Source organism: Brugia malayi, assembly GCF_000002995.4.
Source record: "Brugia malayi strain FR3 genome assembly, contig: Bm_v4_Chr4_scaffold_001, whole genome shotgun sequence".
NCBI classification, from domain to species: Eukaryota; Metazoa; Nematoda; class Chromadorea; order Rhabditida; family Onchocercidae; genus Brugia; species Brugia malayi.
This window is the reverse complement of record NW_025062478.1, coordinates 8570851-8583519: the sequence shown is the minus strand read 5'-3', so window position 1 is coordinate 8583519 and position 12669 is coordinate 8570851. Positions and strand designations below refer to the sequence as shown.

Here is a 12669-nt window from a genome sequence, read left to right as displayed (position 1 = left end):
GCCTGAGCTTTTTGGTTACTTTTAAAAGCTTGATTAACCCTTTTCATATCATTTCATCGTGAATGGAAGGACTATCAACTATTTAGTCTAAGGAACTAACATTAATTCCATGTGCTACTGAAACTTACTTGAATTTATTTCTCCGTTTACAATTTTATGGCTTTGATTCGTCTCAAAAAATTAAGACGCTCGATATGTTTCAAATACTATAATTTTCCGTGATTCTAGGAATTGTTAATTGTTTTGGGAAATTTTGAGGGTCACAAAATGTTGCATTGTTTTCGATTTCAAAGAATATTTATTCATAGTCTTGAAAGCAGAAGTAGAATCTTCGTAAAGATTTTTCAATGAAGGACAATATTTTTTAACATCCATTCATTTAAAAATGAGTAAATTGAAGTTAGTTGGTTGGATAAGAAATTTCGGTTTAAATTTAGATTTTTTTTCACGGAGACCTGAGTGTTTTTTGTATCATTTCTTTATTTAAAATTGCTTTTTTATCAATTTTTTTCTCAATCAAACTGAAAAAAAAAAGAATTGAACTTATTTTCATCTTCTGTTCTTCCTTATGATTTATTCATGAGATATTTAACTTTTTTTCTCATCTTCTACATTCATCTGAAAATTCGCACTGTTTTCAAGAGATTTTAGCTTTTCAGTGTAATCTTTTTCAATTTTAGGAGTAAATTTGTTGCAGAATTTTTAGAGACAAATTCTGATGCTTTCTGTCTTTTTCTGATAGTCTATTTGATATAAAAAACTGATTCTTTGAAATAATTCAAGGAAAAGGCAATTGTGTATGGATTTTCTTCTGCTCACTTTTTGACATAGAAAGAAAGAATAATCTTTAAAGAGATTGTTTGAAATTTGAAAGAAATGTTTTTCCCTTTCAAGAAATTCTCTCCTAATTGCAGTTGTTTTCCATTATTCCACTGCAGCTTATTCATTCGCTATAAATGAATTTCGATCAAATTGTGATGAAATTTGTTTTTATCGAGAAATGTTATTCAAATATTAGCAGGAGACGAGAGAAAGAAAGGGAGTGAAAAAAAGAGATGAAGTAAAATTGATACAGATTATTTGTTTATTTTCAATAAACCAAGTAACTATCCAAGAAAATGCGCACTGTGATTAATGAAATATTTACAATATAACCAATGCTTGGTTTATTCACTTTTAAATTTAATTCAAATAAAACTCTTTCAGTTCAGTTCAAGTCAAATATTTTATATACTTGGCTATTAATAATCTATTACAAACATAAAAATTATCAACATGTCATTTTAAATGATAAAATGGAATTTAAATTCACCACTTTCAGAGTCTTTCATTTAAGTCTCAAAATTGCATTCGTAAATTTTCATTTACTTAAATACTATACAAATGCTCAATCAGATTCGATTTATATGAGCGATGTCAGTCACTCAGTACAATGACTTTTGTCTAAAATTAAATGATTTTTCAAGACAAATTGTCTTCCTGATTTACTTGAAATCTAAATGAGAATAAAAATTTGCTCAATTTCTGCTTCTAACTAATATATCATTGTCATTTCCATATTGAAAAAATCGCGATAGTAACTTTTACCGTAAGTTCACAGATATTGGCTCTGCTTTAAATTCATTATTTCAAAGTAATGGATGTAAAATGAAATGAACTAATATTGAAATGTTACACTGTTCATTCAAATGGCTACTATATATCTGGTTGTTAGTTTAGTAATTTTAAATATCGAAAAAAAAATTGTTGGCTTTTTCAAACAAACTGAAAAAAAATGGTGGAATTCCTCCGGATGAATAATTCAATACCAATTTTTATTTTCTTTGGTTTCAAATTTCATTTTAACTAAAAACTTAAGTTTCAACATTTGCTTCCTTGAATTTTTTTTTGGAAGAACTGAGATTATCTTCTTATTTTTGTTTTTTTTTTTATTTTTTTTTTTTATTCCTGCTTTTTTCTATGTACTTTTACAATTGCACTGCTTTATCACTTATTTCCTACATTGATGATAATAGCATTACTTCTTTCAATATGCAAATATTGCTGAAAGTTTTAGGAAAGTGTTAGAAAAAATAGTTCTAAAAAGTGAATTTATTGCAAACTTCCATCTTTAATGTGATTCACTTTTGTCGAAGTTGTCCTTTCTAGTAAATATTGTCTAAAGTTGAGAAACTTCAAACAAGAGCGCTCATGAGCGACAACTGAGCCACAAAATCGAACGATGAAAAGAGAATGGGAATGAAAACGGTAATCATCTCTCAAAATTTATTTAGATATCAAACATGGCGTTGAATTAATATTTCCGAAATACATGTAAGATTGAACTGATTCATTTAACACTATAAAATGAATGACTCATTTCGGTAACAACGATTTAAAAACAGTAATAACGGAAAGGTAAAAGAATATGGTAAGTAAGAGATAGTAGAATAAATTAAGAATAAATGGATTTTTGGCTGCGGAAAAAAAAAGTCAAAATATAAATGACCGATTAAAAAATGAAACCATTTAATTAGAATGGTAGATGAAGGAATAGCTTCAATTTAAAGAAAATTAATAAATTAGAGCAAAAATACAGAATTGAATCGCATGTTCATTAAATTAATTTATTGAATAATGCTTAATGTAATATAGAAATGCTTTATATAAAGAGAATTATTCTCAAAGAAATAAAATTCAATAAACTATCAATTAATAGCTATTAAAAGACAAAAATTGCTTAATGACATGAACTGATTGTATAGAAAGCACAACAATTTCACGCAGATATAAAACGAATGAAAAGGCGCTATTGCTATTTTGTGCAAAGACGACATTTCGCATCCTTACTCTTTAATTAATCTATTTCTCATTTTTTGTTTTTTTTATGACTTTGAAACAATTTCCTGAGGTGACTCTTTTATTAACCTTCACTAGCCATATTGGTCATTAGATTGGTAGACTAGAAAAACATTTTGCTAGCTGACATTTCCTTTATACCTTAGGCCATTAACAATTTTTGTTTCGTTCTCCATTATCGCTAGGCTACGTAATATTTTGTTGTAATAATAATTGAAGTTGGTAGTGTTAATATGGATTACGATAATAACAATATTAATATTAGTGGTAAAGATAGACATTTAAAGATCTGTCTGTCCACTCGTCTAAATTCAATTTGTTTCTCTCACTTCCATTCCTCCACTGTAATCAATACGCCACCGAGTTTCTCTTTACACTTTTTTGCTTACATATACGTGCCGTTTCTGTTCCAATGTTTATTTTTACATGCAAAAATATATATAATAAGTATGGTGACAGCAGATGACAACAATAAACCAAAATTCGAAAATTATACGAATTGGAAAAGACTTTATTGTTGATTGGAAATTATTGCAGTTTTCAAGTTCTAGGATCGCTCCATTTTAAGAAATAAATTGTTAATTAATATTAATGATTCATTGATATGCTTGATCACTGTTCTTCATAACTCGTCAGATGGCAATTGTTGAATTGCTTTAATTTGTCTTTTCATCTGATCCTGAAAGGAACCTGAAGTGATGTTTATAACAAAAAATGATGGGAAGAGTATTTTGAACAGCATATTTCGCTACTAATGAAATAGCATAGCAATTAAATGAAAAAGCCAACAGTGTAGAAAAAATTCTAGAAAGAGAACATCAATCATTAGGTTCCCATTTACGTAAGTAACTGCACTGATGGATGCTTTATAATTAAACACCAATTAGCATTGAATATTTTAGACTTATTTGGCTTAATATCATATTTTTTTTTACAACTGTTATCTCCTCCTATGTATTTTGAAGAAATAGCTTTCATCTTTTGTTAATAATCACTATCAATTGAGTAAATAATATGGTTCGCTATTTGTGTAAGACTATTATGATTGCGATTTAAAAAGTAAAGCAGAAGTATTTTCATTCACGAATATACTGCCCATATCGCAGGGGAAATCAAGTATCTCATTTTTGGTTAGAAATAATTTTTATTCCGTCAAATTTTTTGTTTAATTGATTAATGAAATATCTGTTATTATTTTTCTTTCGCTCAGCAAATACATTTCTTATCTTTTAATCATTTCAGGAATACATATTGGTGTGCTTTTTTTTTGCTTTTACTCTTACGTACAAGGTAAAAGATACCAATACTAACGAAATGGGCAGACAGAGAAGTGAATAACTCGCAATGAAAATTTTTTTAGTACGGTTCTTCAGGAATAAAAAATGCTTATCAAAACTTTTAAAGCATAAAGTACTTTGATTATAGTTTTTGCTTTCTTATTTTTTAATTTTGAATTTAATGCACTTTATAGTGAAAATATTTAGAATACCATCGAAACTTTTGCTGCAACCATTGCAAACTTCAACAGTTTAAAAATTTAATTAAAAAATGTAGCTAAGTAATGGCTTGCTTTATAATACAGTACCAGTCATGTTATTAGCATCATTTCAACAATTTTAATAAGGAAAAAATTTTCCAATGATATGACTTATCTAAATACAACTGGGAATTAGATATTTTCTCTGGAAGAAATTCATGATGGGAATTGATATAGAGGAAGGTATTCCTTTCATCTCTTCAATATTTCGTCTCTCAAAGTTTAATTAAATTTCTCTATGCTTTACTAAAAGGATTTCCTTAGAATACTTCAATCATTGAAAATTAGAAATTCTAAAAGGAATTTCGTTTAACTTCGTTAAGAATTAGAACTTTTTTTAGTGCTAGAAAGTTTGAAGCAATATGAACAAAATCAATATTTCATTTCAATCTGGCGTGTTCAAAGAAATAATTGCTGTAAGAAATGAGAAAATTTCATTAAAAGAGCTTCGTGACTTAGCGACAAAATTCATCCAAAAAATTGTTAGTTCTTGCTTTATTAGATTTCATTGAAAGTTTGCAACGAAATAATGTTGTACTGGTCACTTATGATATTGTAATTACATTTCTTTCCAAGGTAGTAAGTGTCCAGTGAGAATGGACTAATATTATATTCAGAATACTAAATAGCAATCATATTGAAAAGACCGTATCTTTTGCTTTGTGTCGTCACTTTTTTAAATCTCAAATTGGAGTTCTAATTGACTGAAGAAATAGATCTTCAAATATCAGATTTCAATAGATTGTTTTGTTGATTCCAAGTTTTAACACAAAAAGCCAGTACACATATCTTATGTACATTTAGTCTTTTTAAAAAAAAGTTTTTTTATTCTGTTAATCTATTTAATAGTTTTTTTAAACATCATTTTTTTCTATTTTATCCTCTTTTTTCATTGAATTTTCACTATTTCATTCTCTTTTTTTCTTTGAATTTCAGCACTCAAAGTGTGGTTTTAACAATGTGTTATCCGAACATTTGTTGCTATACATCCATGATATCAATACTGCCAATATTCTGCGGTTGATCACTACAAATGATAATATTTACGATGGAATGCTAATTGAAGTCGTAATTGCTTGTAAGTTTCATATAATTGTTGTTGAAGATTATAATAAAGATTTCCGCACTTTGGTTTGTAATTTAATTCGTCTGACTTGCAATTTTCTGTTCGAGGAGTTTTTGTTGCAAATTCAGAGAAATTTGAAAACATTTGGCTATTTTGTAAGCACGTAGTATTTTAATCGCTAATTTAAGCTTGTACTAAAGTGCGATTAAGTTGCATGGACGAATAATATGAAATTTTCTACACTTTGCATCATACAACTTTTATTTAGATATAAGAAATACTTAATGAAAATGATGCAATACATGGGTAGATAATAAATACTGCTAACTTTAACATATTAATTTGCTCTTTAAATAACAAATTTCAAAAGTCCTTTTTTTTTAATTTCCATCAAAGCTCATTTCAACAATGAGTGAGGGTGAGCATGCAAGACATAATTTCAATTTTTGAAATAATACATTATTTCATCTTTTGCCAACCAATTATTTTCTATTTCGAATAGTCATTCAGTATTACTGATAAAATTACAACAGTTAGAGTGATAACTGAGCTTTCTCAATAAATCCGTGCCAATATTCTGTACTTAATACCTCATTTTACTCAGTGTTTAACCTTTTCCATCAACTTCACCTTGATATTATGTCACACTTGCTGTTTCACATAATCACTTAATATTACTACCAAAGATGTTACTTTGTTTACTATCAACTTAAATTTCACGCTTTATTGCCACAATAATGTTTCAGATGACAAAAAAAAGAAGCCAGCTTATTTAACAATTTATTCAATAGATATTGTTGTTCTGCAAAGTTCTAAATTTTACATAAAATTCATGGAAGCAACTCTTTTTTGTTGTTCTCCGATTACTTTTCAAGCTTCCTTACTATTTCACCTACACTTCTGCTTGCCAAAGACGATGAAAAACGATAATTCTGAATTTTTCAACTTTTCTTTTTCAAGACGAGTTAAAAAAAGTGAATATGAAAGTTGAATAAAATAACATTGTTTAATGTAAGCTCAATGTCATTATAGTGTCATTATGTCCTCTCTTAAATGAAAAACAAGAAGTTTGTCATCTTTTCTCCTAAGCAAAAGTAATTTTCTAAGCGAAACTCTCATTTCTTCCCTATGTTTATGTGTTATCCGTAAGAATACTTTTTAAAAATGAATCATTAATTTTTGTAACCATACTGTTTTACCAGAAAGTTAAGAAATAAAACAAATGATAAAAAAATGACAAGGTTAATGATAATAATTTTAATTTAGTATCATTATCTGAATTCCAACTTCTATACATTTACGTAAGAAGTACTGCGCTTAATAATAATGATTAGACGTCAATTGCTCGTTAAGAATGCAAAACTCAAAAGGAAATAAGTAAAAATTAGTCTGATGAAGTAGTTGAGAAGAATATTTGGTATAACAATAATTAGACAAGCAACTTACCATTGGTCATTTTTGACCACTGACCATGTATGTTTGAATGATATCATATTACTTTTATGGAAATGACAAATTCTGAAAAACGTTGAAAAATGCCTAAAAAATTTTCAGTTCTTAACATATCTGCTGCTTGCAAATTGTATTCGAATAATCTCAAAGCCATTAATTCATTATTCATTTACCTGTCAAAATTAAAAATGAATACCATTTTGAAAGGCTTGAGCTTATTGCCTATATTATCTACACTTTTATCACCATTTTTCCAGAACTGATTAATTAGCTTATTATTAAGAAACACAAATCGCAATATAGTAATTAATAACTGATAAGTATCAGCTTGATAATTATATATATTTGTTGCATCCTTCCAACTTTTTACTAAATCATTTTCAGCTCGTTCCTCTTATCAGCGTTTCATGATGTACCATCATGTGCTATCTGTGCATAGTTACAAATCGCCAACATTTTGCGATTTTTGCGGTGAAATGTTGTTTGGACTAATGAAACAAGGCCTGAAATGTCGAGGTTTTTATGCCAGCAAGATTTTATTTCATCAATATAACTTTACTGATAAATAACGGATCAAAGAGATTTAATGGATAATGGATTGATTGAATGTGGCAATCATTAGATAAGAATTTCAGGTTGTAAATTGAATTATCACAAACGATGTGCTTCCAAAATTCCAAATAACTGTAATGGCTACAAACAGCAATTGTCACAATCTCATCTTCTGTCACTGGAAGATTCTACTAATAAGGTTGTTCCTTATCAAAGTAATCCAACTAATTTTTTCAGAAAATTTGTAATCATCCAAAAGATTTCTTGACGACATTCCCATAAGCTTACTTTAATCTAAAGCTATTTTTGATATTTAAAACAGTTTTTATGCTAATTTTGTTAAAGCAGCAAGTAAATCCACAAAAATTTTCCGTTCTAAGTATTTACAAAATAGACTACAATTTTTTGCCAAAGAAATTGTCATGTTACCTCTTTCTTTTTTACTGAAAAAGAAAATTAGCATGATCAATCAAAAACCAGCAAACTATTTTGCAAAGTCCAATGATCAGCTGTTCAGGTCAAATTTATTATTCAGGTGTCACCAGACATATCAATAACAACTGCAAATGACATCAGTTGCTGCAGTCGACCAACTTCTCCAGTTAGTCAAAATGTTTGTTTCTTTTAGACCTTATCACTTCTATCATATCGCTCAACAAATAAGATATACTACCACAGTTATTGGCAAATATAAGTGATTTTAATTTCATGGGAAATCCGATTAACTCAGATGTCTCATCTACTGACATTATATTTGTGATGTATCTCTCCTTTATTTATGGACATTTAATTGAAAAGGAAAAATTCTCATATGCGACTTTTCCTATTATCGAGATCAAGTAGTTATCAATCAGTCATTCATAGTTTAAACTGAAACGAAAGAGAATGATTCTCATGAAAACTTAATGTTTTATTCTGATTACCGTTATGCTTTTCTCCTTTGTTTCTAATTTCCAACTTCCATCACTCAATTTTTCAACTTGAATTCATTTCATTCATTTTTAACTATCTCAAGAATTTGATTTTAATTTTAGCTGAATATTTAAATCTAAGGGATTTTTTCAGACTTCTAATCCACAGTAAAATGCTATCTAATTTGCTTGTTCTAGAAAATGATTAAAGAATATAATCCTTGAGATGTTGTGATAGAATATTCTAAGGGTAAATTTATAAAAGAATAAGAACGGGTGTTAATTCATCTACGCATTTGTAAAGCTATCAAAATATCTCGGATCAATCCTTTTCAACATTTTTCTTTTTTTTTTGTTATCGATCATTTGATCTCTACGACTTGTGAACAGTAATAACATGAATTATCAGTAACATAATATTTTCATTCTTGATGAGTGATGGCAAAATTATTATACAATCTACTTGAAAATATGAATTTCGAATAGACACTTTTTAGTTTTTTTCTCTTATTTAGACAACTTGAAATCAATACCAGTGCAAATCTGAATAAGAAGATATTTACCTCAATTAACTTCAGTGATTTCTTACACTTAGATGTTTTAATAAACAAAATTAAGGCTTTCTAGTGCACATTATTTACCATTTATATTTTTAACATAGAAAAAACATTTTATCAGACAAATGAATATGTATATTAGCTGGTAAAATTTTGGTGAACATATTTTATCATTTGAAAAGTTCATCATGAAATGAGGCAGGCATTGATGACATAATCTCACATAGTTTGCATTCAATTTTAACTTAATTTGAAATTATATTTCACAAGTATTTTAATTTTTTTTCTAATTCTGGCAATTTATGTATTTGGAATATGGTAGTGCAGAAGTCGCTTCATCAAATGATAGCAAATATTTTGGCTGTCTAGAAGTTCAGTTTATTAAGAATTGAGTTACAGAGAGGAAAGTAACGATGAGAGCAAAGTATTTAACGAGATATCAATAGTTAACAATAATTGAAGATCTATCTGATAAGATTTGATTTAATTTTAGAATAACTATAACACTAAAATCTAACAGAACTCCATTAATTAATTGAACCTTCTTTGTGCTTAATTTTTTATTTATTTCCTTTCCAACTTAACTTTTTCCTCTTACATAAGAATAACTGTTGTTTATGTATATTATTACCCATACCTCTACAGTAACTCAATTTTCTTCCTCAAAATATTTCCGCTTTTCTCTGGATGACACAATTAAGTATCGATCAACTGAAAATAGGATGCTTAAGTCAGTTGCTGCAATTGTAAGCAATGAGCATTGCTAAAATCTTATTTTTCAATAAATCTTTCATTGGTTACAAGTTCATCGTTTGGCCTTCCAATTATCATTAACGATTTGAACAAACTTTTGAAATGTGCTCATTCATTTTTTTTTCTTTGATTTCATTTGACTTTTGACCTCGCATGTTTGGTGAAATATTTAAGTCAAAATTTGGGACGATTATTAATTATAATTTTATTATTGTATTTCACTTTATAAATAATTAATTTTGCAGTATCTGAATATCTTAACATCCAAAAATTTCTTTTTCCCGAAATTTGCATGTATTACACGAATAGCATTTTAGAACTTTTTACAAGTCTCTCTGCAAGAACGCAGCAGTAGCTGGAGCGGTCGATCTCCTTGGATGAAAATGTTCGAATCTATATGGATTAAGGTTTGTTTGAATCATCCGATAATTAATTCATGAAAATTAGCAGTATGCTTGGAAATTAAGGAATTAATCTTTTCCTGCATGTTTAGATACCACACACATTTCAAGTGCATTCGTATAAGCGACCAACAGTATGTCACTACTGCAAGAGGTTATTGAAAGGTTTAATACGACAAGGATTACAGTGTCGTGGTTTGTTAAATTTGATAGAAAAAATCGAATTCAACTTTAACCAACATTCGATATCAGAAAATAATATGATAGAATCGAAGGATTATTAATATGCAAAACATTACGCTACGTAATCACAGCATAGACTAAATATATATTCATATCAACATTTAATTGAACTGGTTCAAATTAACAGTAGCATTATTCGATCTAGATTTTCATTTATGCTTTAGCTAAGACTAATTAGTTTTATGACTCAGTAGTCTAGATAAAAAAAAAAGACGAAATTTAAAGAAGTCAAACCATATTTTAAAAATCCCCTTTTCTCATAATTCATTTTAGATTGCAAATATAATTGTCATAGAAAGTGCATTGAAATGGTTGAAAATAATTGTCACGGTAGTGGTACTATAACGCAGAACACAGAATTTGGAATGCACGATAAAGGTTATAAGTTTGAAAAATTTTAATGCTAAAGAAATTAATTAGTCATTTTAAGGAATATCTGTATCAGTAGTATTTTCATAAAATAAATACTTGATAAAACATCTCAAATAAATCTTCTTAGCACACATTTTTTGAAAAAAAAAAAAGAAATTTGATTTTCAGAATCTATAAAAGTTAATTTTGGTGGTAGCATGAAGAATCTGCGGATGTTCAGTGTTCCATGATTCAGAAAATCACAATGATGACAATATATTTCTTTTAAAATTCAAAATTTTATGATAAAGATTTAGCCGTAACTTCATGTCAGTCTGAAAAAGTTTATAAACACCGATTGCCCTGCTATTACTTTCAGTTAAAAAAATTTTTATGTGAGGCTGCAAAATTTCCAAATTTCAAATGATGAATTACAGATAAAAGATTGACAGAAGCACTTCAAAATTCTGATAACTCAACGACAACGATAAATTCACATCGTGGTAGGGCTCAAACAAATCCAAGTGCGCCCCTGCAAGCAACTGATATCAAAAATGATGAGCAAGATGTATCACGCAAGGATGACATTCTCACCGATTCACAGGTTTATGCTGATTTTACATCCTGATATTAAGGTTTGGAAGCATATCGATTTTCACAAAGTTAACTGGAATCCCGATAATCATCCATCCAATTTTCCGGATTTGGCATTTTTTCAAACCGAATGATCAAATTAAATTACAAATAGGAAATGAATTCAAAGACACCTTTGTTCTTAATCAGACCATTTCATTTGGATGATGAACTGTGCTCCTCTTAGCCAAAAAGAAGCGATGACTCATCGACCATCCGTCAATGACTCATTCCAAGCCTTTAAAAGAACTTTTTTCTCAGTACTCAGGAAGGTGTTCCGATGGATAATAGTGTAGTGTTAACTAACTGTAAAGCTTGAATCTTTCGTTATCTGCGCATACCCTTAAATATGTTAAGTTTATGCTTTCACTCGGCAGCATAAGCTTGTGTGATAACAGATTGAATCTGTTGTCTGTGAGTCGATTCTTCAAGAAAAAATTGAATTTAAATATTTTAGCCGAATCCTTTCATTTGATGCTATTGCTAAATACAGCAAACAGATGCTTTGTACTTTAGAATATTCCGTTGATGCGAATTGTCATGTCAAAGAAGCAAACTAAGCCTTATAAGGCCAAAGTATTGCAGGAAGGCTGGATGATGCATTACACCGATCTTCAATGCACCGTCTGTTTCATCTTTCCCATTAACTGATTTCTTCTAAAATATTGGAATTCATTAAAATTGATTGACAGACGGAATCCATTTGGACTAATTGACTAATTTCAATCTTACTTATTTACCTAAATTCCATGAATTATTATTTTTCTTAAACGTTTCTGTTGCAGCGTAAAAAGCATTACTGGCGTTTAGATACAAAAGAAATCATTCTTTACAAAGACGATTCATCGACGAGGTTTTATAAAGTTAATAGTTTGAATTTTATTTTTTAATTCCAGAAAATCGGAAGAAAATTTTGGCTTAATGTTTTAAAGAAATTTAATAAAATTTCTGGTTTTTGAATCATATAACTTGTCAGGCTTATTTAATAAAACATATTTTGGACAATTTTGAGAAATTGTAGGAAATTCCGCTAAGTGAAATATTGGATGTGAAGTACACTCCGGATCAAAGTCTTGAAAGTACAGCTCATTTTCTGGAGATTCGAACTCGAAAATTTGCATACTACATGAGTTAGTCAATTTCTTAAGCATTAATATTACTTTTAATATTGTGAATCAATGAAAAATAGAATTTTGTGCAGACCTATTTAAATTTTGTTTTTTAATTTGAGAAAATAAGAAGAAAATTTTGGAGAAATTTAAAGAAATTTCATAAAATTTCTTATTTTTAAGTCTTTCCAGAAGTTCAATTTCTGAATAAGGTCAACTCACAATTATTTTTTTACATTTTTTTTTCTCATTATCAATGATAACCA

At 28.5% G+C, this 12669-nt stretch overlaps 1 protein-coding gene across 1 annotated transcript; it reads left to right on the top strand.

Moving 5' to 3' along the window:
- Nucleotides 1–4737: 4737 nt before the first annotated feature.
- On the top strand, nucleotides 4738–12429 carry Bm6007 (Uncharacterized protein; the record flags this gene model as incomplete). The annotated part of the gene is made up of 12 exons (XM_043082156.1): nucleotides 4738–4857; nucleotides 5312–5453; nucleotides 7278–7409; nucleotides 7529–7644; nucleotides 7981–8058; nucleotides 9984–10073; nucleotides 10160–10262; nucleotides 10584–10688; nucleotides 11099–11265; nucleotides 11811–11918; nucleotides 12080–12157; nucleotides 12316–12429. 12 exons carry the CDS (start codon nucleotides 4738–4740, stop codon nucleotides 12427–12429), a joined length of 1353 nt encoding a protein of 450 aa, XP_042938090.1.
- Nucleotides 12430–12669: the final 240 nt, after the last annotated feature.